Source organism: Mchenga conophoros, linkage group LG20 (assembly GCF_057382185.1).
Source record: "Mchenga conophoros isolate Kocher_MC1m ecotype Shallow Benthic linkage group LG20, M_conophoros_male_GT1.1, whole genome shotgun sequence".
Classification (NCBI taxonomy): Eukaryota; Metazoa; Chordata; class Actinopteri; order Cichliformes; family Cichlidae; genus Mchenga; species Mchenga conophoros.
Window position 1 is genome coordinate 33,630,675 of NC_140545.1, and position 27,905 is coordinate 33,658,579.

Sequence of the window (27,905 nt, forward strand, 5' to 3'; positions counted from 1 at the left end):
AACTCCAGGCCTCGAGGGCCGGTGTCCTGCAGGTTTTAGATGTGTCCTTGATACAACACAGCTGATTTAAAGGTAAATAACCACCTCAACATGTCTTGAAGTTCTCCAGAAGCCTGGTAATGAACTAATCATTTGATTCAGGTGTGTTGACCCAGGGTGAGATCTAAAACCTGCAGGACACCGGCCCTCGAGGCCTGGAGTTTGACACCCCTGCTCTAGTGGGTGCGGCACTATGGCGTTTGGCCAGGTTTCAAACTACATTCTCTTCTCAAAACGATTTCTCTTATTTAATCACAATAGTTGACATTTTGTTTGGACATTTTCTACTGACAGCCACATCATTCTACATATGAACAAAACACATACAATATCCCAAATCCCTGTCGCCGCAAAATCTCATCCATTTTTCTGAAAAACACGCACCACCCAGCACTCTGAGGCGGATGCTCTGATCCCCTCTGGATCATCGACCTCTGGGCCACTCTCACTTCCTCCTGGTAGAGACCACCTTCAACTCAGATTCATTCTTTAAACTTTTGTCGAAAAGAAGTTTAAAACTCAAAAATGACAACCAGAGAAGAGCAGAGTTCATAACAGATCAGTTTATTGAACTTCCACAAACAGCCGACTAAACAAAGAGAGCGCAAAAGCTTGTTTTTAAATGTGTCAAACCTTCTTTTATTACACCATTAAAACTCATTCAAGATTCTGGATCCATCCTTCTACCGTTTAAAAACACGTTTTAAACTGTGCACAAAACAAATGCAAAGTGTTGGTTACAAAGCATAAATGCTCTTGCAAAAGTCTAATATGATTGTCAGTGAGTTCATGTTCATATACGATTCAGTAACCATATAGACTGCAGATACATTCAGATAATAAGCAGGCAGAACACCATTATCATATAGATATACACCATATAGCAGGTCATGTAACAGTGGATAGGGCAGATTAGCACTAAATAAGAAGTAGTTCAGTATGTGTTATATATTTGTTCAAAGTGATCTATTCAATACAACTGATTAATGTGTGTGAGTCCTATCAGCACTGTCACTGGTTACAGGTTACTATTTGTTATGGATGTCTTGGTGGTTAGCTTTTATTAATCATTTATACATCAGTTTGTTATGGTAAACATCTAAACCTCTTTTTCCTCATCGATCTCCATGGAGTGTTGCATTGTGGGTAGATTGCAGGTGGCTCACTGTTGGCTTGTTACGACGCTTCCTGTGACAGAGAAACAAACTGGAGACATTTTCTCATATAAGAGCAACTTCTCAAATTATCATGACCTAAAAAGTTTGAATGTTTTGCGTCAGGGAATTCAAAAAAAAAGCATCATTAAGCAAAAAAAAAAGATTAAATATTTTGCATCAGCATGATTTGAATGAACATATATTTGTACAAGAATACACACCACACGAACACGATACTAGGCATATTTAACTGTCTCTGGATGCAGCTTGCTAACCTATTATGCTAGCTAGTTGATACCTTTGCACTCCACCTTTTAGTTCAAACATGAAAACTTCTGGTTCCAAACAGTAGACAGGATAACACTAAACTCTTAAAATCAAGTTTTATTCTTTTAGTGCTACAGTGCGGGCAGCACAGTGCCACGGTGGTTAGCACTGTTGCCTCACAGCAAGAAGGTCCTGAGTTCAATTCCACCATCAGGCCGGGGTCTTTCTGTGTGGAGTTTGCATGTTCTCCCCGTGTTTGCGTGGGTTCTCTCCGGGTACTCCGGCTTCCTCCCACCGTCCAAAGACATGCAGCTTGTGGGGATAGGTTAATTGGATAATCCAAATTGCCACTAGGTGTGAATGTGAGTGTGAATGGTTGTCTGTCCCTATGTGTTAGCCCTGCGACAGACTGGCGACCTGTCCAGGGTGTACCCCGCCTTTCGCCCTATGGCAGCTGGGATAGGCTCCAGCGACCCTGAAAAGGATAAGCGGAAGCGAATGGATGGAGTGCTACAGCGCCCCCTGGTGTGTGGATGCTCTAGTTCGTGTTTTTTTTGTTTTTGTTTTTTAACAAGAATCAAGTTACTGATTAATCAAGAAGAAATGAATTCAAAGTGCTATACTCTATATAGTGCCACATGTAAAATATACTAAACATACTTCACTGACTCACCCTCTTCCTCACAGCTCACATGTGATTGGAGAAGGAAGTCGGCGCCCCCTGCTGGTTGGAGCCCTGACTGTACTGCACGTCCTGGAGGAGGCAAGAAAACAAAACAAAAACCAGGACATATTCAGCCTGTAACTAATCATTATTTTCATTAGTTCGGTTTATTTACTTAACTGATGGCTGTAACAATGAAATGTTTGGATTTCGGGCAAGTCATCAGGAGCCAAAATAAAACATGCAGAGCGACCCCTTGTGGCAACAATGCAGTCAAAGGTAGCTAGCTAATCAATCTTTGATTAACTAGCATCACATCATCTAGTCACAGACCTTCAGGTGTGCGTTTACCTGCTGCAGCATTTTGTTTCCTGAGCATTGTCTTCTCACCTGGGGATATCCCTCCTGGCTGCAGTCAGGTGAGTGGCCTGCCTGTTTGTTGGTGTATGTTTCTTGTTCGTTGGCCCCCTGCTTGACGTGGGCATCAGGTGCAGCAGGTTTCTCCTGAGGAGGCGGAGCCAACACGGAGTCAGTGATGATGCCCGTCTCCCTATAGATGAACCAGAGGTTTCCCGCCCACAGGACCAGGTTAATGAAACCAAATGCCTGAGATGGGAGACAGTGAAGGTCAACCCTGGAGTCTCCGTTTAGATGTAGATTCAAAACTTTATCAACACAGAATAGAAGAATAGAATAGAAAAACCTTTTATTGTCATTGTACAAGCACAATGAAATTATGGGACATTATGAAACATCTTAACGAAGAACGTTCCAAAGTTCTCAAATTCAAATTTATTCAGATTTTTGTTCCTAGAGTTGCAGCTTCTCTAATAGCCACTTGAAGCCCACTCCAGAAACTAGTCAATCCCAACAGACTTCCATGTTAAAACACCTTTGCAGTAGAAAATATCGTGTTTACATAGCCAGTTTAACCTTTTATAAATGTTACTGGGGAGGAGTTAAAAAGAAGTATCATTGTTTTAAATTATATTATGGCTTCAAAGTATGAATGATCGGGACTGAGGCCACACTGAGTGACAGGTAGGACCACCAGTTCTTCAGTGTGTGGTCGCATTAAAAGACAAATTGTGTGTCACACTCGGATGTTTTTGGATGCACAGATATTTGAGCCTCAAAGCTCCTTTCTTTAGTACAAACATTAGCTGAAATAAGTAAATGTAACATATTTTCAGAGATTAGTCTAACGATGCCACAGTCAACATTACCAGCTACTCTGATCTAGCAAGGGTTTTGCCATGTCAGCATATTTTCTTGCTATGCACCCTGGACATGGAGTAATTTACAGGTCTGTCTACCTGACACTAAGCCATCTCACTTTTTCTGTCTCTTTATAATAGTGAAGTAAAATCGTACATAAATGTCAGCAATAAGCTTGTCCTTCATTTGTGATTGTCGGTGGCGTCAGGAGAATGTAAGGAGGGTGTGTCAGAAGATCTCTGCTGATCAGTTTACATCGGTTTTGGCAGCGTGTGCAAGGAAAGCTTGATCCTCATTTATTAACCATTTTGATATTTTCAGTTCAATAATTGCAGTTTAGTTAATGAATCACATTTGAAAATTGTGGCTTCTTTGTTTTGGATGTTTCTCAGTAATATTCTGTGCTTTATTGGTCAGTACTGACTCTCCAGTGTTGGGACCAGTAAGTTCTAAGTTCCCCCGTCCTGATGATGATCAGAGCTGTGCCCAGGCCCAGTGAAAGTCTTACCACAGAGGTGTTCAATCCTGACATAACCGGGTCGTGGACTTCACGGCATCTGTTCTCATCCTCTTCACAGGCGTTGATCATAGTGATGACTTCATCCGGGTTGGTCGCAGTCTTCACGTTGGACAGACCTTTGGCCCAGGCTGCCGAACTCACCAGCCACATGAAGGCGAACACTCCGGTGACTCCCAGGTCCTGAAACGGCACAAAGACGGAGTGAGGCAGGGTTTTCAGAGGTCAGCTGGGAAGTCGGGTGGCTGTACTTACGATCAGTGGGCCCTTGTTGTTCTCCTTGTACTTTTCAAAGAAGAAGACGTAAATGCTGAGAGCTGCCGTAGAGTACAGGAAGGCGAAGACGCCGATGGTGACAAAGAATTCGGCCGAGGAGGAGTAGTCGCCAGTCAGGAAAACCCGTTCTTTATACTCAGACTTACAGGTGGGGGCATCAAAATACTCCTGGTGGAGTCTGACAGAGGAGTTTAAAGTTTCCCTGTTAGTGAAGGTGATCTTTCACCAAAGTGATAAACAATAACTAACACGCAGATAATAACTTCAGAGCTTTGATGTTCAGAATGAGCCCAAAACACCTCAAAGCTTTGAAGAACCACTAAAGAGACAAAAAACACCCAGGAGGGCTGACCGATATCATTTAAATGAACCAGGATAGTGCTGCATCCTCTAAATACTATTTGAAAGAATTTTAAATAGGTCAAAGTCAGTTTCAGAGTTCACAGAGTTTTTTGTTCTGACCTGAAGGGATACTCAAACTCCACCTCTATACTCAGGTCGCTCTGCACCCAGCTCTTGCACTCCACCGCAATCTTGAACATCCCGGAATAACTGCCACAGGTGGAGAAGGCGAAGATGGCGAAGAACTGGAAGAAAGAGCAACAACACATCACAAGCTGTGGAAACAGCTCACAGTCAGAGCGGGCTCAGGTGAGCCTGAACTGCAGTAGGCCTCTGCATTTCATTTTTACTTTTGTACTAAAAAGGCTTTATTTTAAACATGTTAAAATCATATAACAAACATAACAATCATGATAACATGTTCAAAAAGGAGCAGAAAGACACATAATCTTAATCCCACTACAAAACGTTCTGTGTTTTTATTGGAATACTTACTTTCCGATAATAATTAAAAATTAAAAACAATTAAAAAGACTAAAACTAACAGTGACACTAAACGTATAAATAAAATGCATCAAAACTATAATAACTGATGCACGGATTGTAGGCGTGCTCACTGAAGGAACAATCCCATTAAATCTTCTTTATTTTAGCCTGTTGTTTTTTCCATTTTGTCTATTGTGTGTCTTCAGTTCATAACAACAAGTTGCGTCAGAGTGTCACCCAGGGCTTTTGTACTTTTGACTAATTAATTCAGCTCCTACAGTGGAAAAGAAAACCTCTGGCAATGCGACAAATTAAAATCTGAATACTGAAGAATCTCTGACATTATTGTGACAATTGGCTTTTTAGCAGTTGGTGCAAAAATCCAAATTTTAGTTAGTCAAACTTTACTTTGGAATTTTCTTGTAGATTCAACAAAAGAAACTGGAACAAACGTGTTTTTTCGACAAGCTGCAAGCATCAAACTGCCTAAAGATGCAGTTTAAAATAAAGTTTTGTGCTACGCATAGATACAACACTGATTCATCCCTTGTGTTGAGTGCATTTGTATGCTTGAATGATTCATATTTATGTGTTAATTAGTTTAAAACAAAAAAACCCCCATTCCTCTGAAAATGGTCAGGTAAGGGGAAACAATGCAATGTTCAAAGAAAAACGGGAGAGGCCAGGAGAACTACAAGAAATGTGGGTGGCTCAAGACTTTTGCACAGCACAGCACTTCTTTAATATGATGCAGCTTATAAAGGCTGTACTGTAGGTTGGGTTTCTCTTTTTATCCTGTCTTCCTTCTCTCACACCAGCCAGTTGTGGCAGATGGCCCCGCCTCAGAGGTTTCTTCCTGTTAAAAGGGAGTTTTTCCTTCCCACTGTCACCAAAGTGCTTGCCTATAGGGGGTCATATGATTGCTGGGGTTTTCTCTGTATGTATTATTGTACAATATAAAGCGCCTTCAGGCGACTGTTGTTGTGATTTATATAAATAAAATTGAATTGAATCCTCCTCATTTGCAGTTTATAAAGAGTTTAGAAGAAAAAGAGTCCAATTAAAAAACACTGGTAGCAGGAAGATCTACAGAGTCTGCAAAAAGACATCAGCGCACCATTAAGTTACTAAGTTAAATTATTTAAAATACTGTCAAGTTTCCCCCCTTAAATTTATACAAAGTTATCTGAATCTGCAGTGAACCGGTGTCTTTTCCATAGAAGAAGAGTAAGAAAACGTTTAAAGCCACCACCCTCTCCCTACAGCGCCCCCTGCTGTGTGCTGGAATCTACAGTTTCTGTGTAACAAGTAAGCTCGCTCATTAAAACCTGCATCATAAAAGCGGCATTCAGAATTCTACAACAAACTAAGAATATATTGATATAGACCATAAAAGTGTATTTCATGTGTGTGTCCAAAGTCCTGTGTTATGCAGATGTGCATAAACTCTTCATATGATGATACTCGTGCTTTCCCGTATGGTGAATTATTAAATTCTGCCTATGATGTTTCCGAGCTTTAAACATCAACGTGAACTCAGTTACACATCCGTGCTGTGGTTGCAGTTTTTGTGGTGCAGCTGTTGGTCTGATGGACTCACCCATTGTAGGACCTTAACGAAGCCCAGAGGAACCTTCAGCACCCCAAACCGACCTCGGGTCACCAGCTGCAGACAGACAGATAAAAAAAAGCAGCAGGTAAAATATTTTCATTTTAGCAGCATGGTGAAAAACAGAAAGACTAATGACCCACTGTTCACGTGCATGTTTATTCAGGGACGTCAGATCATCAGAGTCAATAACAAAAATGACAAAAACAAAACACATTTTTATAAAAGCTTTCAGTTAGTTCATTCAAACTCTTCTCGTTTTCAAGACCCAGCATCTGTTTACATTCCAGATGTAGGGTCAAAATGATAAACTTGGTCCAGCTGGGCACCTGTAGACTCACCTTAAGATCAAATTAAAAAAATAAAAGGGATGGTAGTGGCCAGGTGATGAGCGGTGCCTGGTTTCCTCCAGACAGTTCAATCTTTATCTCATCAGACCAAAGAGTTTTGTTTCTCATGGTCTGAGAGTCCTTCAGGTGCATTTTGACAAACTCCAGGTGGGCTGTCATGCGCCTTTTATTGAGGAGTGGTTTCCAGCTGGCCACTCGACCATACAGGGCTGATTGGTGGAGTGCTGCAGAAATTGTTGTCCTTCTGGAAGGTTCTCCTCTCTCCTCAGAGCACTGCAGGAGCTCTGTTTGAGGGACCATCCCTCCCCGATAAATGTCCTTCTACCCTGATCACTAAAATTGGCCGGGCATTCATAAGAGACACCATAGGAGGGAGAGTCCTTCTTCTTATGGTTGATGTAGACTTCTATGCTCTTTGGGACCTTCAGTGCTGCAGAAAGAACCCTTAGCACAAATCATAGGGTTTGTGCACATACGCAAAGTATATAGTGTAAATATAGATTAAATATGGTGTAAATGAGGTGCAGGGCCACCAGACCTAAAATTTTGGGTTGAATATAACTGAGTATTAATTCCAGTCTTTATATTATTCAGTGTATATTTGTCATAAAAACAAACACAGCGACAATGAAGCAAAGGTGTAACTCAAAGAGGAGGTGGGGGCCGATGGGTTTGGATGGCGGGGGCCACCAGCTTCTACATATATCACAAACACAGACATCACAGTATGAGTACCTCATATACTCCACATGCTCTTCTCTCCTAACTTCTCTATAAAGCACAAAAACAAATTGTTGCATAGTTGACGTCAAGAGTTCATGGTCATTCTGCACAAATGACCGGGAGCGAGGTCAGAAAGTACCGGTAATGTGCTCCCCAGCATCCATCGAAACTGTTCAGAAAAGCATCTATTTTAACCAGCATAGTGTCACATGACGAAGAAACACCTGCAGCTAAAATTCAGTTCATAAGGAAATTCATTCAGTTCATCTGTACTGCATAAAAATGTTAGGCTTTGGTCCCCGAGAGAAAACCGTGACTTAAACACATAGTGGACTTCTTGTAAGGTGCCCACACACACACGACCACCTTAGGAATATGAACATCCAGTGTGACGCAGAGGATGGCCTCCATTAATAGTCACTGTGACTGCGCTGCTTGGACTGGTTGGTTGGACGTAATGAGCAGTCATGTGAGTTCCTGTCGCCTTTCTATCAGCTTAAAGCGTCCTGGTCATTCTCCTCTGACCTCTGCCACCAACAAGGCTTTTTACCACAGTGAACCGCCTCTCACTGGATGTTTTCTCCCTTTTTTAAGATTGTTGTCTGTAAACCTTAGAAATATCCGTGTGTCAAAGTCCCAGCAGATCAGCAATTTCTGAAATACCAACGTGGCTCACACCAACAACCATGCAACGCTCAAAGTCACTGAAATCACCTCTCTTAGACTGGATTTCTTTAAACATCAGCTTAGTTTTATTGTCTGAAAAGGTTTAGTTTTAATTTTGTTTTTATTTGTTTCAATGTCAGTTTTTTTTTTTTAAGATACGTGATTTGGTTGTGCTGCAGGAAGTCATTGAGTGTGTGCAGGAATGGGAGGGGGCTCTTGTTGTTGTTGTTAGGGAGCTGGAGAGTGAGTTGTACCGGAGGACAATCCTCGGGATTAACGGCCCGTTTTTCTGTACCTCCTCAATAAACCGTGGTGAGAACAAACCTTCTGGTGCTCGAGAGCTTGCGAACGTTACTATCTATCTATCTATCTATCTATCTATCTATCTATATATATATATATATATATATATATATATATAAGCACAGCATGAAAGATGGGAGCTTAATTGCGCATCACCGCGGTCAATGATCCGGCTTATATTTGTTTACCTTGAAAGCTTCAGCAAAATCCTGAATGCATCATTAAATCACACCTTAAGCTTCTTTACTTGATAATTTATCATGATCAATTTGGATAAAAGCTTTTGATTGTTAGAAGAAAGAAATATAATCGTGTTTTGTCTGTTCGTTTACACGAAGTCTCGAATCAGTGCCTTTGAAAGAAAATCAGGTTAAAAAAAAACAAACAGAAAAAGGTCGTTATATCTTTAATCGTTTTATTTTCTTCCTGTCATGCCCAAGTGGGCACATTTCCGTCTTGAACGCAGCTCCTTTCTTCCGTCGTGTAGTTTTTTTTTTTTTTTTTTTACCAGTAATCCAGTTTTTTGTTTCCATAAATGAGCACACTGACCGTATTCACTGCTTTCTCCAGATCCCTGGTGTCGGGTAACGGGGTTTTCCATTGGTTTGGCTTCGGAGCGACTCCTTGGGTGTTGGTTTTCGGTGCAACCATGCTGTATCATTAGTCGGTGTAGTTCTCCAGTATGCAGGATGTAATGTGGGTGTGGCCGTCTTCGGGAATTGATGCTGGATACAGTGCCCCCCCCCCCCCCCCCCCCCAACCCCCTAAACAGTTCTGTGTTTTTGCAAGCGTTGATCAGAGTTTTCCTTTTATTCTGATTTTTTCTGTGATGCAGTGATACTGCTCAGCAGGGGCGTTTCTAGGATCACACTTTAAAATCATAATGTGCCGTGCAGTTAACATTAATGGACGGTTCCGTTTTCAAACATATTCTGCCTTGTCTCACCAACCTCACATTACAGTGTTACTTTAAAAAGCAACTTAATCAGAGGGATTAACTATTGTAGTATCCAAAAAACATTTAGATCGAAAAATCAAAAATTCAATATAACAGTGCTTTAGGCTCGACCTGTTCATCAACAAATAATAAAATATTCAGTCAGTGAACTTTATTCACATGATGAACCTGAGTGGCATCCCACTATTAATCCATAGACTTTAAAATGATGTTGTCTCACCCTTTGCAGCTATAACAGTTTCAACTCTTCTGGGAAGGTTTTTCACAAGGTTTTGGAGTGTTTATGGGAATTTTTGACCATCATTCCAGAAAAACATTAGTGAGGTCAGACACTGATGCAGGACGAGCAGGCCTGGTTCACAGTCTCCGCTTCAACTATTCTGGTGGGTTCGGGTCAGGACTCTGCGCAGGCCAGTCATATTCTTCCACACCAAACTCTCTCACCCTTGTCTTTCTGGACCTTGCTCTGTTCACTGGTGCGAGGCATGTTGGAACAGGACCACCAGACTCGTCCATCGCTAGATAGAGAAGAGTGATTTGTCACTCCAGAGAACATGTCTCCACTGCACTAGAGTCCAGTGTGCTTTACTCACTGCATCTCACCCGCTGATGTAAGGCTTAGGTGCAGCTGCTCAGCCATAGAAACCCATTCCATACGGACGTTTCTTGAGCTAATCTGAGGGCAAATAGGAGTTTGGACGTCTGTAGTGACTGACTCTTGTTAGATTATAATATTATTTTATGCCATGTTATACCCCTAACTAAAGATTGTGAATTATTATGTAGTTTTAGTTTGCATTATTCTCCTGAATTAGAAGAAGCTGATAACTATTGCATTCGTTAAACTGATTTGCATTACATTAGACTGCTGATTTATTGTGGATGAATGATATTGTTTTATGATGTTATAAGAAATACTGTTTGCAGAAAGTCATCGCCTTATTTGTCTGATTAGAAGAGAACAGAGCATACTGGAGTTTTCTGCCCCAACTCAGCAGGAGCAGATAAACGGGGAGCCAAGGTCGTAGCTTAGGCGCCGTGTGAGAGAAAAGCATGTGAATGTTTAGGCTTTTATGATAAGGTGGGAGAACCAGAGGCTATAAGAGTTTGAGCAATGCTCCACCATTTTGAGATCTGAGGCTGTCTGCATACGGTGTCCATCTCCCACGCGTGTGTTCATTAAAATCATCGTTTGACTTAACCCGGCCGGACCAGTGTTGTTATTGTGGTTTTTTCTCTTGTCTCCATCCCCAATATTTTGAACCTTAACACTCTGCACCTAGTTGGTGACCTCTGTGCGCCTCAGTACCTGCTGACCCCGTTCTGTGATTTTATGTGGCCTACCACTTCATGGGTGTTGTTCAAAAATCACTTTCACATAATACTGCTATCAGCCTGGAAGTGACTGGAACACATCAGAATCTGAGCAATGTTTCCTGCACCCCGATGAATTTATGCCACAAAGAATTAAGGTAGCACCAAAGACAAAAGGAGGTCCAACAAGGTACTCGCACTTTGAATGGTCAGAGTAGAAAGCACTATATAGAAGTATTGGTATAAAAGTAGCTGTCCATTTGCCAAGTATCTATTTAAGCGTCTAGTACAGGGGTGGGCAACTCCAGGCCTCGAGTGCTGGTGTCCTGCAGGTTTTAGATCTCACCCTGCGTCAACACATGTGAATCAAATGATTGTTCATTACCAAGCCTCTGGAGAACTTCAAGACATGTTGAGGAGAACATTTAACAATTTGAATCAGCTGTGTTGGGTCAAGGACACATCTAAAACCTGCAGGACACCGGCACTCGAGGCCTGGAGTTGCCTACCCCTGGTCTAGCATGTGCATTTCCCATCTAGTGTCCTTTTCTTCCCAGTTTCATTTCCCCTTCATTTGCTCACTCGACTGTATAAAGACACAAAATCAGACTGAGATGAGTTTGTCGTTTATTGAAACTTTCCATTGAATAAACACAGCAGGGGGAATTGGGTTGGGGATGTCTCCATAGCAACAAGTCACACACATCATCACTGTCAACACCATCGCCATGGTTACTGATGCCGGGTAGACTATTGTGACACAAGAGGACACATCACAGAGGTGAAGAAGAGGATGATGAAGAATAAAGAGGGAGGGTAAAAAAAAAAAAACAAGGAAAGAAAGAAAAGTGAATGGAGGAGAATTAAAAGCATAAAAGATGAGAGAAAGGATAAAAAGAGCCAATGAAGTGGTATGGACAGGTAATGGTCTCACACACACACAAACACACACGCGCACACACACAGGAAACAGGAAGTAGAATCACACTGATCTTCAGATACTGAACGACACGAGCAGTAAACACGTCACCATGCGGGAGGAAGATACCGACGCTAAAAACAGCTTCACTTTCAAGAAAAACAACCCAAGAAGAAGAAGAAGAGGAAGAAGCATCACTTTTTTATAGACCCAGAACTTTCCAGAAAGACTCGATTGGCTAACAGAAGACAAATTAAAATAAATTTAAAAAACAATTGCAACATTTCAAAGTAGCTCGCTGACAGAAGCATCCATCTGAAGATTTAAGCCAATAACTGAGATCAACATGTAAGTCATGGAGGAATCTTAACTGAATTTTGTGCTCTGAATTTTCACATCGCCACCATTTAGAATGGGAAAAGTGAGTTTCCAAGTGGGGAAATTTACCCCCATCAAGGTGGAAAAACTCCAAGAAACCAGTCATCTAAAATTTTGGTCTGCCATTGAGTTGTTGATGCCACAAATGTAGACTCATAGCACAACAACTTGTATCAGGATGTAATCATCAGCTGCTGTCTGCATAGAAACCGTTTCCAGGTAAAGATATTTATCGGGTACTGGAAACAGCTGTTGCTTAAAACCTCTGATCTTTGTGAACAAAGCAAAGTCAGAGGCTTTGCAAAGTCAGTCCAAATAATTATCCCATACTTAGTCTTCCATTCATTTGTCTCTTTTTAGGCTCCCCGCCTCCAAAAGCCCACCTTCACTTTCTAATTGGTTTAAATCTGGAAGCCCTTTGAGGGGCAGTGAACTGTACTGCCTGCTCCTGATGGGCGTTTCCGTTGCATCATAGCAGTACATTGAAATCATCAGATTGGTCTTAGCCGAGTTTAGACCCAAAGTAGAAGCCAGTAGAATCAGATCTGGCTTAGTTTTAGTGGCGGTGATCGTCCAGATGGACGTTTCTGCAGCTGGAATGTAACACACAGCAGATCGAAGCTCGGCTGAGCCCATTAAACACACAAACTGTGCAAACTGTAATGACGAGGGGCCATTTTGGATCCAGTTTCCACCGGGCGTCACTGTGATGCTGTAGGCCGGACTGGGTTTTACTATGTGCTCAAATTGACATCACTTCCTGTTTGATATTTACATGCAGCGGGGAGGTGATGTTGGCAGACGCTCTGTTAGTTTGTTTAATGTGGTTCTCATTTTGGTTTAAATCTGGTTTTCATTGGATTTTTCTCAGTGTGGACCCAGTCTCAACAGCTTCACGATTGGCTGGTGTGAATCTGGTTTGCTGATGTAAGGAGGCGGGGCATAAAACTTTGGGCAGGGCAGCTCAATAGGAAACAGGAAACATTTCAGTCTATATTATATATCTGTTCATAGTGATATCTATACAACACAAACATACATTCTCTCCACAGATTAATTAATATGAATAACTCTTATCAACATCGTCACTGGTTTCAGGTTTCTATTCGTCACCGATGTCTTGGTGGATTCTTCAAGTTGTGGATTTATTATCTATAACTCTCTTTTTTAGTCATTTACACATCAATTCATTATAGTGAACATCTAACCCCCCCTTTCCCCTCATCCCTCCCCCACCCCACCCATTAACTTTGCAGCCAGGAGTGTCACATTGTGGGTTGGTTGCAAGCGACCCACTGTTGGTTCACTCCGACTTGTCCTGTGAAGGAAAGACAAATGGAAAAAAATCTGATTAAATAAATAAAAGCTGCTGGCTTTTTTCAAATGACCTTCATTCACCGACGAGTCTTTTTGAAAAAGCAACATTAACCTCGAGTTTTAATGTTTTGCGTCAGTGACTAAAAACGAATCCCCATCCTGGAGAAACCAGAAACAAAAATACAATATTTAATCTTTAAAATTTACAGTCAAATCCCTAAAAATAGCGAGAGAAAATAAACGAGGATGACATCTTAGTCCCCCTATAGAGCCCCAAACATTTCACAACATTCCTACGCATGAATATGAAGCTTTACATTCATGATTGTTTCAATAAATACACAGCAGATGAACATAGTATTAGCTCACACATTTAAAGATGTGAAAAAACATTCTGATAGAGGTCCTTGGGTTTGGTTGGCAAAACTGCAGTTCCATTAATGGCCACTTGAGGCAGACTCCAAAAATCCCCAGAGACTGCTGTGTTAAAGTGTCCGGCTTCACATCAGTAAAATAAAAATAAAGTAAAAATCATATTTAGAGCCTGGTACAAAGCCTGAGCATTCATTAAATATATTTTTGGATATTGTGATGGAACAGTGGAGAGCAGACAGGAAATCTAGGAGAAAAATGAGGGGGAAGATGAACAGTAAGTGGCCTTTAGGTGGATTCCACTCTGGACCTTTGTATTAGCCTTATGGTGTATGGGTTACCTACTCAACCTGGTAAACTGAACTGGGACCCTCTTGTATTTTTAACTAAACTGAGAAATATGATGGCTTGATGTGAGGGATGTGCCATCAAGAGGTTTGCTCTTCAGTTTTGGTGAGTGAAATTCTAGTGTTTTATTAGTCTGTTAATAATTGGAAGATATCTGTGTGCATGCTTTGCACCTAGCTGATGTCGTCGTACTGCAACCTCAGTTTTAAATATGGAAACTTCTGACTCCAAGAAACAGAACTTATAGGGCCCAACATACTAAAAGTGATGCTTCAAATTGAACCTTCAACTTAAACGCAGCAAGGAGGCATTCACTAAGCCTCCACAATCTCACCTTCTTCCTGTCAGCTCACATCTGGTTGGAGAAGGAGGTGGGCGCCCCCTGCTGGCCATAGCCCTGACCATACTGCGCTTCCTGGATGACAAAAAATAAAAAATAAAAAAAATACATAGGATGAATTCAGTTTTCTTGATTAATGATCACTTATTTTGTATGTAAAATGTCAGACTCAAAGACTAAAATTCAATCTACAGTCATGGGCAGCAAAGTGTTTCTGTTTTAAACAATTATCATATACATTAATTATCACATATAATGTAATTAACTGACCCATCATCTGAATAGCAGATGTTAGAGATGTCTGTTCTGATCAAACAGGTCATCAGGAGATAAATTATGTTTCAACCAAAATCAAATTACCGAGTCACAAAGCTTCAGCTAAACTCTTCCCTTGAGGTTCCAGGTTTGACGTTACCAGCATCATCAGTGCGTCTACTCACCTGGTTGTATCCCTGCTGGCTGTAGTCAGGTTGGTAGCCTCCCTGGTTGCTGGCATATGGGTCTTGCTCATAGGCTCCCTGCTGGCCGTAGGCATCGGGTGCGGCAGGCTTGCTCTCAGGAGGCGGAGCCCGCATGAAGGGAGCGATGATGCCCGTCTCCTTAAAGACGAACCAGAGGTTTCCAACCCACAGGATCAGGTTAATGAAACCAAATGCCTGCAAGAGGAGAAGCTGAGGGTTATCACGTCATTCTCTGTTACCAAATTCAGATTCTGATAGAAGTGCCAAGAGCTGCACTTCCTCCAATGGCCACTTCTGCAAAACCTAGTCAATCCCAATAGACTCCCATGTTAAAATAGCTTAGAACTTTGCAGTTGAATGCATCAGTATTTTTTTTTTATATAGCACCGATTCACAACAGTCACCTCAAGGTGACCTCAAGGCAAAAACCCTACAATATTAGAAACAAACCCCAAAAGACAGACGACCTATGAGCACTTGGCCGCTTGGCAACAGTGGGAAGGAAAAACTCCCTTTTGACAGGAAGAATCCGCTGGCAGAACGATCGAGGGCTGCGACAGCTTAGGAGTGAGAAGAGGCAGGCAGGACAAAAGACAGAAATTCACCTGTTTTAGGTGAATGGGGATAACTCGGCCATTTAAAGTATATTATGGCTTTAAGTTTTGCATTATTGGGGTTGAGGCCTCACTGAGTGACTAAATATAGCAAATGCAGTCTTCAGTGCTTTAAGAGTTTCTTTCAGCTCCAAGAGGTTCCCAAATCCACCCTCATTTGATAAAGAACTGATTTTGTTTTCTTTTTTTTTTTTAATGCCTTCTACCATCCAAAGTACAAACAATAACTGAAAATAAACTGTATTCATTAGCTTAAGTTAGCATCCTGATTAATAAAAGTAAATCATGGAGGCACCTTGAAATTTAGGGGCATAAAGTTTTTTTTTCTTCACGTATTTAGGTTACAGTAACAGGGAGCAGGGTTGATGGTGAAGACGAAAAGAACAAGATCAAAATCAACATCCTGTGTCACGATCAATCATCTAAAGCAACCGACAGCGCACAAGATAGGTGAAGAGGAGCAGGAGTGACAGAAGGGTAGCAGCAAGAGAGAAAGGGGAGGTTTACAAGATGGTAATGACACCTGCTATACTGTATGGTTTGGAGACAGTGGCACTGACAGCAAGACAGGAGGTCGAGCTGGGTGTGACCAAGATTAGAAAGGAGTCCATCAGAGGGACGGCTCAGGTCGAGCGGTTTGGGCACAAAGTCCTAGAGGCAAAGCTGAGAGGGTTTGGGCACGTACACTGATCGACTGGATTTTTAAGATGGAGCTGCTAGGTAGGGGGAAAAGAGGACGACCTCAGAGAAGATCTATGGTTCTAGTGAAAGAGGACATGCAGAGGGTTGATGTGGCGGAGCAGGAGGAGGATGCTATGGATAGGGTCAGATGGAGGAAGATAATCCATTAAAGCGAAAGGTAGAAAGGAAGAGGAGGAAAAGAAGGAGGACAACAAAGTGCGAGTGCCCCGTCAGCAGTTACTTCATCAGTACAAAAACAGCCAAGTGTGAAATCTGTCTTACTTTAAGACAGAATTAAACATTTATGTCACTGACCTGAAACAAGTGAATTTAAACCCATCTTCAATAAACAGAGAGTTTGATCCAGCACCAGTTTTCTTTATAATCCGGTGCTAAACGTGTCATTGTTATTTAGTTTATGTCATTTAGTTGACATTATATCTGAAATCTTGCTTCTTTGACATGTTGAATTTTTTTTTTTTAATCTCTCATTAATCTTAAGCTCGAGTTGAAGACTACTGGACTTCTGTTCTAACTGCTCATGAGTTCCTCTTGAGGCGCTGTTATGAGCCAGGTCATTGTTTCCGTGTGGTACTGTCACTCACCACACCAGAGGGGGGCGTTGTTTGTACTCTGTGATGTTTGTGCTATGTAAGTTTCCAGGTGGAGGCTGACCATCGGGGGAAGATGGAATGAGGCCGGCTACAAATTGGGACCTAACTAGGCCGGCAGCCCCTCCTGCTTCCTGTTTCCAGCGAGCTGCGTGTTTGGCCCCGTGTGCTGTGTGACTGAGTTTTCCGGGATGAGAAGCGCTAGACTGCAGTGTAAACGGTGTAAAAAGACCTCTAACTGGACATGGTAGCTGTAGGGGTGGGAAGACTTTTCTTTTTAGAACCTTTTTCTCCTGTTTTGGTTAGTGAAGACAGGTAAGAGGCTTGTATTTTCTTTTGTGGTTTTATCACTATAGGTAAGTTAGTTCTGGTTTATTTCTAGTGTGTTTTGTTTGTTGTTTTGGCCATGCCCACCCTGACGCTCATTACCTGTCCAGTTAATAAAACGACTAGTCATTGTAAAGCCGTGGCTGTGTGATTGACTTCTTTGCGATCTTTTTTTGCTTTCCTCGTGTTGCACTCCGGCTCGAGGCTGGTGTGTAACAGGCGCCGTCACTTTGGACATGGTCCCGAGAGTCTCTTACCTACTCTGTCATCAGGCGAGTCGTCAGGGTCACACCTTGGCTCATGTGAAAGAAGTCCAATTTCTTTTTACTCGAGTGCTTAAGACTCTCGTGCCCTGGATGACTCAGAACCTACAGACATTTCTCAGTAATATTCTGTGCGGGTCAGTACTGACATTCTAGTATTGTAGTATCCATGAACTTTCCCCGTCCTATGGCAAGACTCAGATGTGCCCAGGCCCAGTGAAAGTCTTACCACAGAGGTGTTCAATCCAGACATAACCGGGTCGTGGACTTCACGGCAGCTGTTCTCATCCTCTTTACAGGCGGGGATCATAGTGATGACTTCATCCGGGTTGGTCGCAGTCTTTACGTCGGACAGACCTTTGGCCCAGGCTGCCGAACTCACCAGCCACATGAAGGCAAACACTCCGGTGACTCCCAGGTCCTGAAACGGCACAAAGACAGAGTGAGGGAGGTTATTCAGAGGTCAGCTGGGAAGTCGGGTGGCTGTACTTACGATCAGTGGGCCCTTGTTGTTCTCCTTGTACTTTTCAAAGAAGAAGACGTAAATGCTGAGAGCCGCCGTAGAGTACAGGAAGGCGAAGACGCCGATGGTGACAAAGAATTCGGCCGAGGAGGAGTAGTCGCCAACCAGGAAAATCGGTTCTTTATTCTCAGACTTACAGGTGGGGGCATGAAAATACTCCTGGTGGAGTCTGACAGAGGAGTTTAAAGTTATTGAAGGTGAAGCTAAAGTGAAAAATACAACATTTGGTTCAGACATTGGTGACCAACAAGAACTAATACACAGTTAATAACTTTAGAGCTCCGACAGTCACACCATCTGGTCAAAACACCCCTCAAAGCTTTGGACCCAGGGGTCCTGCCTGAGGAACATTTATAAATAAAATTGAGCTGAAAGAAGTTTAAACATTTAATTTTTTATTTAATATTTTTTAGCTTCAGAGTTTATGGCGTCTGTCCGTGTTCTGACCTGAAGGGATACTCAAACTCCACTTCTATTTTCAGGTCGCTCTGCGTCCGGTTCTTGCACTCCACCGCAATCTTGAACATCCCGGAATAACTGCCACAGGTGGAGAAGGCGAAGATGGCGAAGAACTGGGGGAGGAAGAAGGAGGAGCAACAACACATCACAAGCATTACTCGCAGCAGTGGTATCCTCCTGTATGTGGCATAGCACAGCATTTTCATCTCACTCCTAAAGTTGTTCCAGGTTCTAATTTCCATTTCCTTTTAGTCTGACCAAAATCCAAAACACGATGTATTCGTGGTTTTGCACAGAGGTCACTCTGTTTGACTCAGACTAGAAAAATAAAAATCATGATTATATCACAAAGAGACTGAAGACTTATTTGCCTCCAAGAGGAGAAGCTGTGTTTTTGTAGAGAAGGTTATTTAGGTTCATTAGGACGGCTTAATTAATTTTTTTATTGATAAATAAATAAATTCAGCACTTGCAGGCAGATTTTTACAATTGCTCAAATATTGCACTGAATTTAGCAACACTAAACTGTTACATGCATTTATAGACTCTCTTTAGGATGAAGAAACTGACATGACTGTGTCACCTGACCTTTGACCTGCAAACAGCATCCTCAGTAAAAACAATTTTTCATGGCCGTGACCTTCCTGTGGCTAAAAATTGCTGCTATTTTTTTTAAATACATATAAATGCAGTTCTGCTGAAGCAGAGGAGGCGCTGGCTCCTGCAGGATGATGACTCATCGTCACGTCTATGTTTAGCGACTCATTGCGAAGCTTTGCATATCAGACAGGAACCGAACCAACAACTGCCTCGGCCTCACAGAGCTGTGCACACTGACTTCAGCGGCCTGATGAAAACAGGCTTCACGTTGAGTCAGCGGGAGGAACTTGGTGACGTTTTTATGTGTGATGTCACTGATTTCCCCACCTGCTACAGAACGTGGAGGAAAGTGAAACCAGGGTCATCATTAAGATGTTCGCAGCCTTGCGTGATTTACATGCAGGAAGATCCAGATTTATTTTCATCGTCTTGTATCCAGGAGTCAAAGTTTAAACTCCTGTATGATGTGGTTTGTAAGGAGGTCTGCAGTTTTTACTAGTTTTTATTTTTTTTAATATCCAGACCCCTTATAGTCCCCAATCATGGGGCGACCACTCTACCTACTGAGCTATCCCTGCCCTGTGATTGGGGGCAGGGATTTTGTGATTGTTCTGCTTTTACCTGCTGATAACTAAAAACCTGACACTCAGCACACCTACTTTGAACCAGGGTAGATATGTTACTGTGCAAAAGAAAGTGCAAAAAACAAAAAAGTGTGCACATCTAAGAAGAAACAGGCTTGATACCAGACCATTGTTGGAACAAATTGTTGCCAAAAAGATCCCACTTGTGCTCCCGCTTTGCCACTAGTGTCACAACTAGAGTCCCAAAAAGTGTCCCTGCTTTTCTACAGCTGTTGCCACATCTGTAGACACCAGCTGTGATGCTCTTCTAGCCAACACTCAGACACGTGTGAGGACCAGCCGTGAGGCTCAAACAGCCTGATGAACCGCTGCTTCGACTGTCCCCATTTCCCTATAAATTTGCCATAAAACATCCACACAATTCTGAAAATTCACACTTGGTCCTCGCAAGGAGGCTGCATGAACCCACATCCACGTTGCCAAGTAGGGATTGGGCCGTCTGACTGTGACCATCTGCTCAGTCAGTGTGTGGGTGTGCGATATTTAATAACATACATACAGTACTGAGAGCTGAAGCTGTTACATCACTTCCCATCCAGCCTTCGGCATCTCAGTGGAATTTGTGAATAAGCCATTTCCTTGTTGTCTGAAGGTTTAGAAAAGGTTTTATGTTTTCAGACTTGTTTTATAGAGTTGATCTGACAATGTGATACAACATATATATGAAGTTAAGTCAACATGCGCCCTGTCAGCCAGTGTGTGAAGGTCAGCCTGGACTGAGATTTAACAGGGTTTTTTTTGGGACGTCCATCTAACTAAACGCTCACATTTAATCTGAGGTATTGAGGCACACTGGCTGAGACCTCCCATGCTTTATTCCCCATTTCTCTTGGTGAAGCAACCAGTGATCTCCACAGACAGCACTTTCAACAGGATCTGTAATCACTGACGAAGCTATCAGTGTCCGATCTCTCCTACCTGCTAATTAAATCATTAGGACAACCGATCTATGTCTATGCTTGTTTTCAATCTTCACAGATGTCTGTACCTGAGACCCTCTGTTATCAATGTGAGATGTTGAAACTGTTACATATACCACATGAACATCGCTGCTGCTAAAAATATGATCATATTATAAACAAAGAACCACGACCAGGGATTCTTTTGACGAGTCTGGTGTGAAAATGTAAATAAAAGGAGGCTAAAGAGCTTGGAAAGAAAAAGCGTCTGGACTTCTTTAAGTTGCTTGAAGACGTTTTACCTCTCATCTGAGAAGCTTCTTCAGTTCTAAGGTCAATCCCCCCAAAGAGGGACAAAAGGACCCCCCCCCCCTGTTTTCAGGACCCAGGACCCACACCTGTTTTCACACCTTGGCTCAAGTGATTAGGTAGAGGATCATCAGGAGGTCCTTTTGTCCCTCTTTGAGGGGATTGACCCTAGAACTGAAGAAGCTTCTTGGATGAGAGGTGAAACGTCTTCAAGCAACTTAAAGTCCAGACGCTTTTTCTTTCCAAGCTCCTTAGACTATGATGACCTGGATGACTGAGAACCTTCACAGACATAAATAAAAGGAGACGTTTTATATGCTAAAGGTTGTTTTGAGCAGATACTTATATCAGATGATGAAATGACTCCTGAAATTTCACTGAAAATTCATTTTAAGTTGTTTTTTTCCCCCCACAGTGAACAATCATAAATCAGATCAAACGACCAGGAGTACCGATGCTTCTTTCTGCTACTGTAACATATTTTAAACTATGATACATCCCATGATGCTGAAGCTCACTGAGTTTTTTGTAATGAAAACTTTAATACATCTGAAAAATTCATGTGTATATCTCCTGCATCTATGAAGTTATGAGGTCCCTAAAATGTTTTTAAAAACCCTCCGGACTGAGCTGATGTACGAGGTTTTATCCACAACGAAAAACCAAAAGAAGAGCGAGTTGAGGGGGAGGGGATTTCAATCTCCCTACAGCGCCCCCTGCTGTGTGGATGCTGGCATCTACAATTTATTTCAAAATAAAACCAGAAGGTTAGCTCGTTAATAGTAGGAGCTGAATCATACCTGCAGTTAGTGAACTTTTAGCAGCTTAAAGGCTACAAACATAGAATAAAACTGATACAGTAAGATTTTTATGTTTTATTATATGTTTTTATTACAAGTCATGAATGCGTACTTTAAATATTAACATTAAAGCTGATCAGCTGTTAAACAGAAGAAAATTATTCGTTCATACATGATCATGGATATGTGTGAATTGTGCTTTCATCTAAGGTGAACCATTAAACTCTGATGGTGTATGATGTTTCTGAGCTTTAAACAGGAACGTGAACTCAGCTCCGGGAGTTATACGTCCTTAAAAACTCTGGAGGATACGGTGCATCTGTGCTGTGGTTGCAGGTTTTTGTGGTGCAGCTGTTGGTCTGATGAACTCACCCATTCTAGGACCTTAATGAAGCCCAGAGGAACCTTCAGCACCCTGAACTGACCCTGGGCCACCAGCTGCAGACAGAAAGACACACACTGGTTAATTATGTTCATCCGAGCAGCCTGACGAAAGACGAGCACGCGGATCTCCTGCTGTCAGGAGCACTTTCACTCAGGGCCAGAACATCATAAACAGCAGCATCATTTCTGCTAAATGAAACATTTGGAAGAAAACTTTTTCCCCAAAATATTTCCAAACTTTTCTGTACTTTAAAACCATCCTAGAAAAACAAAAACAAGCAAACCAACACCTACAGAGATGCTAGGTGGCAGAGAGGAGGGTCAGCGTGGTTTCATGGACTTATTTCTATTAACCATCAACGACATGTTTAGACTTTCATCAAGAGAAACTTTGAGCTCAACTGTTGTTATCAATAATAACAATTCACTGAGAATATTGGCAACATTAAAAAACATTCCCATCATACCGAGTCAGCTGACTTAATGAATGATTCAGACTGCAGGTCTAAAATGCAGACACTGGGAGTGGAGAGGAGACCGTCATGATAATCTCATCATGCAATAAGCGACAGAATTTATCTGTATATAACATTTTTGTATGCATGTTATTCACAACTACACAACAAAGTTTCTTTATTGCAATAATCTGAACAGCTTTTCTTACGTTGTAGGAGACGATCTAACTGCACATGGAAACCCGCAGTTTGCTGTGTAATAGTCCTTCAGTCTTAATGATCCTTGCATATGTTTCTGGATGTTAAAATGATTTTCTCACCACTTCATTTCAGCTTTAATGAAAAAAGCTGGACTCATTTTCACTGATCGGGAGAAGATTTGTTGTGCAGGGAAATTTTAAAAATGTCAGAGAACAACTTTGTTCTGATTCCAGAGCGTTTCAGGGACGTTATTCTACACGCAGGAATGAAGAAAAACTGGCAAATGTTTTTGGATCGTTTGAAAAACATTTGGAACAATTCAACGAAGAAATCTTCAGAATTAACAGAATTGGATGTGAATGACTTAACAGATTTCAAATGATTTTTGAGACTTTGATAATTATCCAATTACTTGAGAACAAATGCATAAAATTCTTTAAACAGTGCAAAAATCATTGCCAGATTATCTGAAATCATCATCTCTTTTTCTGGGAACACTTTCATGTTTCAGCTTTTTGGCAATGACTCAGTCACTGCTTTGATTATTCTTCATTTAAAATGAGTTAAACATGTACCTAAACATGAATTATAATGCGTTCAATGTCACAATCCTTCATTTTAAATTGAACTTTAAAATCTTCATTTCAGATTTAAATACACATCAAGCACATCTTGCAAACAGACAGCATCATGCACCGTGTTCAAACAAACAGATCCATTCTTCCTCTCAGATTTCAACCTGCTGCTCGGCTCGTGGGATATTCAACACTCGCATAAAGGTGCCAAGGATAAGGTATTAAACAGGCTTTAGGGATATTATAGTATTACATTCATTACCAAACATAACTGCAGACACACTTATGGCTCAATAAAAGAATAAAAACAAGCAAAAAGTTGTTTTTGTAATCAAATACAGTTAATTTCACTTTATTCACTTATTACTTTAAAAGGTTCTGTTTAATAATCAAAGTACTTCCAGTAAATTTTTATTTTATTGTATATTGTGACTTTACATTATAAAGTACCTTGAGACACATGTGGTGAACTGGCACTACTTTATATAAAACCAAAAAAGGGATTGTAAGCTTATTTTATTAGGACCATAACACTGTCTCTGAGGTTGGTTATGACAGGCCGCCAATCTGACGCAGGGCTAATGAAAATATAATGAAGTAAAAATGAACAACAATGGAAAAACAGGAATTTATAGAATGCTTTTGCCTTCACTTTATATGCAGACATATTCCAGAAATGAAAGAGTGAAGACTGAAAGACTCAAATGTTGCAGATAACAGTTTAAAGCAGAATAAAAATGCACGAGATCCTTAACCGCAAATAGTAATTAATTAAATGCTGATATTTTAAACTGATGAACACTCAGACGGCGCTGAGGTCGACTCAGACTTCTAGGAGTTTTGCACTGGTCTGCCTGAGCGGGCTCATCTCAGGAGGAGTGATGCCAGAATCTGTTGTTAACATCCAATAAAACCAGCCAGCAGAGCTGAAATGATTGTTTACTGACTGAGACTCTGACAGTAGGAGGGAACATCGTTCAGTTGTTACCTTTCACAGTTAAACTGGATCTTTATCGAATAAAGGTATTCCCTTTTCAGTATTTGTTTACATTCAAAAGAAGCTACAGGAAAAGTCAGTAAACACATGAATCTCATGGATAACTGACTGACACGCTTCAGTGTGCGAGACGGGAATTTGCTCCGTCTCCATTGGTGGACGTGCAGTACGGGAAGCTCCACAGGGGACTGAGCCGTCTCCATTCCTGTTCACCTCGTACCTGCGACATCAGAGCTGAATAAACTGATCAGGAAGGCGGGTCTGTGATTGGCTGCAGAGTGGACACATTTATCCACACATTTAGCAGACAAACCGCCGATTTCATTTTAAAAAGTGATGCACAGCACAGTAATTTAGTCTCCATGGCAATGTGCCACTCTCCACCATGTTGTGAAGTTCTTTGCTTGGCACTTTGTGCGTTCCTGCTGAAACACCAGCACCATTTAATCGGCAGCTTTAAAATAAAATGGCTTCTCAAACTAGAGTCTGTTCGTCCCACCAGACCAGAATCCCAACCTTTTGCACACCTACAGGTCATAAAAAAAATTCCCCGACTTTGCTTCTCTTCAGGTAAAAACATTTCTTTCATTATTTTACAGATGTTCCCCATCCAACACAGACCACAGATCAGAGTTCCCAAAGGCTGTGGCACATGGGTGAGCCTCGGGACTTTGTGTCCTGCACCCACCAGTGCTACCCCTCAGCCTCCTAACAGACACAGCTACGGTAACAATTTCAAAATCCTATGTGGCCCTGCTCTCAAGTTTCACCAAGTTTTTCACCTTAAGGTCGAGGTCACCGAGACTCGAACTCGTGAATGGTTGTTAGTAAATGGGCTAATATGTTGCCTCATTCTGCATTCACAAACTTCCATGCTGCTCGCCCGCCCGTCAGTGAGACGACAATGCCCCATCAGCCTTTTACAGCCGAGGGGTAAAAAGGTCACAAGCTCAGAGGAGGATAACCAGATACTGCAGCCATGCAAACTGCAGTGCCGTCATCTGACCATGTAATCAAGAGCAGAGCTGAAAACATATAAAAGATATGAAATCCATTTCCCACAAATATGAAATTTTGGACAACGTGCTTGAATACCACCTCCACAAACAATAGTGCACTCCTTTGAGATCTAAAATAGACTGCGCAGGATCATAGCCACGGGTTTTGGACTCATTTGTAGCCATCTGGTTGCAGATGGTAAGTGTTTGCTTTCTGGGATGTGGTTAACATGGCACAAAACTATTTTATTATATTTTTTTCAACCTCAAAACAAGATCTTTTTTGTCAAAAACAAGTGTGAAAATGGTGAACATACACATCCTTCAGCCTTTACCCTTCCTCACCTGGAGAGATTCTTCTTCTGAAGCACATCCCAGCACGCTGAAAAAAAGACTAGAGTACTGCTAGACTGTTAAATTTAATGCACTGGGAGTACGAATGTGTTTTTAAACCACCATCATGTCAAACACATGCTGTGATGGGCCTGAAAGGTAGCTCAGCTTTACCGGCAAAAACCCCCCAAAAACAGGAGCATCAGCTAGAAATGTGTGAAACTGGACATCTGTACGGCTGCTGTGGTCTGTAATAAAAAGCATTTCTGAGCTCCTGATTTTTTATTTTGTGCATCGTGTGAATATTAAAACATTAAAGGGGACCCATTTTTTCCTCATGTTCAACGCCATATTTTTATTGTTGGACACTAGTAGAGTGACTGTGCAAGATTCACAGAGTTCACAATGGTCCTTTTATGAGAAACAATCCAGCCTTATGTGCCTCCCCTTTGACCAAAACTGAATATTTGGTTGGGCCTCTGTGCTGGCAGCCAGAGCAGACCGTATCAGGGATTTCCCCTCTTTATGATACAAACAAGCCAAGAGCAGAAAAAAAAGCCCTCACACCAAATGTTTCAGAGGTTCTCCTTCACAGAGATCATCACATAGGCTCAACTGGCCATATTTAATCAGAGTGTAACATTTATTCATGACAGAGTCAGGAAAACCAAATGTTTCAGTTATATTTTTACATTAAAACATAGAAATCGAGGATTTAAGAGTTTTCTGATTTTAATTGGTTCGTTTTAACCACCACAAGTCCATAAAAAATATTAAAGACGAAACGAGCAGTAACATCTGTAACACTTGTAATAATGCTGCCCCCTGGTGGTGGACATGGTTAAATTCTGCAGTGGGAAACTACAAAAACTGCGTTTAAACGGAGGGACGTAAAATTCTGGAGTTTGTTATGAAGCGTAACACAGAACACTCAGATATGACATCATTAATTAAATGCAAGCGATCAAAGAGGCCGACAGAAGTCAGCTTTGGACTGAAATCACGTTTGACACAGAGCAGCTTTCATCAGCTTTCCCGGGCTTTTTTCTCCTCTGTAGTTTAAAACAGTAAAAATAAAGCGGCGGTGAAACAGCAGCTGGATATGAAATATCGGGCTGTGATAGAAACTAACGGCGAAGCAATGCTGGCTTTTCTCTCGGTCTCCATCTTAAAAGGTAGCTGATGAAGGAGAGGAGGAGAAGGGGTGGGAGGAAGAGGAGGAGCAGCTGAATCATCTGGGTGAACCCGCTTAGACCCGGGTTAAATAACGCGGATCAGGTAGAAGGAAAACGGCGAGAGAAAAACAGATCCGGGCAGACCCGCAACATCATCAGCATCAGCATCCCGAGCAGAGAGGACGCCCTCCCCCTCCCCCCCCCCGGCTGCCATTTTACAAGCCCAGACACACACACACACACACACACACACACACACACACACACACAGCATTTCATCACGGGCGCACGGGGCTGCTGATATTTTCATGTTTGTGCGTTTTTGTTTCGGGCCTCCTGCAGACACCGTGGCGCAGGGATGGAAACCCCAGACAGCCACTCCTGTTTCCAAACCTCCCGCAGTCCGCCTCACATCCCCCTCCCTCCCACACACACACACAGTGGTACAAACACACAAACATATGGACCACCATGAAGAACCGAGCCCGGTCCGGAGAGCCTCTCCCCTCCGTCTCTCCATGTCCTCCTCCCGGGCATCCTCCGCCAGCTGTCGGAGCCGCCTCCTGCGGCCGACACGGAGATGCTTTACCGGGAGGCAAAATGCATACAAATTCCGAACCGAAACACGAACACAACCCGAACCCACAGCTGATCAACCCGCAGCAGACAGGTGAAATATATATATATAAAAAAGGCGGATGTGGAGTGTTTGTACCTGATTTACGACGTCCATCCTGCAGAGTGTCGAGAGGACCGAGAAGATCTGGGAGGGGGAAGGCGTGAGGGGGGTTGAGTGGAGGGGCCGGGACTGTCCACGACATCATTTTATTTACTATAAAAAAACAAGAACAAAGAAACATTTCAGATTAAAAAAAACAAACATTAAATATGATTATTAAAAAAAAAATATTTATTTTATTAAATTAAAAATTTAGCTTTTATTTCTTGGAGGGGGGGGATTGCGTCATCACGGTAGAAGGTGGTGGTGACGTGCTTGTGATCATGTGACCCAATACGTGACGTATAAATGTAA

At 42.0% G+C, this 27,905-nt stretch overlaps 2 protein-coding genes across 5 annotated transcripts; both read right to left on the minus strand.

Moving 5' to 3' along the window:
- Positions 1-587: 587 nt before the first annotated feature.
- Positions 588-9,346, minus strand: LOC146551252 (synaptophysin-like). Of its 4 annotated transcripts, none has more exons than XM_085259579.1 (8): positions 9,167-9,346; positions 6,567-6,632; positions 4,601-4,725; positions 4,118-4,316; positions 3,854-4,045; positions 2,479-2,733; positions 2,137-2,217; positions 588-1,227 (listed from the first exon to the last, which is right to left on the minus strand). In XM_085259579.1, the coding sequence occupies exons 1-7, from the start codon at positions 9,266-9,268 to the stop codon at positions 2,152-2,154; spliced, it is 1,005 nt and encodes a 334-aa protein (XP_085115705.1). In that variant the 5' UTR covers positions 9,269-9,346; the 3' UTR covers positions 588-1,227; positions 2,137-2,151. The 4 variants fall into 4 exon arrangements, with proteins under 4 accessions (XP_085115705.1, XP_085115704.1, XP_085115707.1 ...); XM_085259578.1 differs by having other exon boundaries at positions 588-1,245; XM_085259581.1 differs by having other exon boundaries at positions 2,518-2,733; positions 9,167-9,345.
- A 2,157-nt stretch (positions 9,347-11,503) lies between these two features.
- On the minus strand, positions 11,504-27,661 carry LOC146551253 (synaptophysin-like). The gene is made up of 8 exons (XM_085259315.1): positions 27,588-27,661; positions 22,127-22,192; positions 18,491-18,615; positions 18,014-18,212; positions 17,750-17,941; positions 15,004-15,219; positions 14,558-14,638; positions 11,504-13,504 (listed from the first exon to the last, which is right to left on the minus strand). The coding sequence occupies exons 1-7, from the start codon at positions 27,603-27,605 to the stop codon at positions 14,573-14,575; spliced, it is 882 nt and encodes a 293-aa protein (XP_085115441.1). The 5' UTR covers positions 27,606-27,661; the 3' UTR covers positions 11,504-13,504; positions 14,558-14,572.
- Between the last annotated feature and the right edge of the window lie 244 nt (positions 27,662-27,905).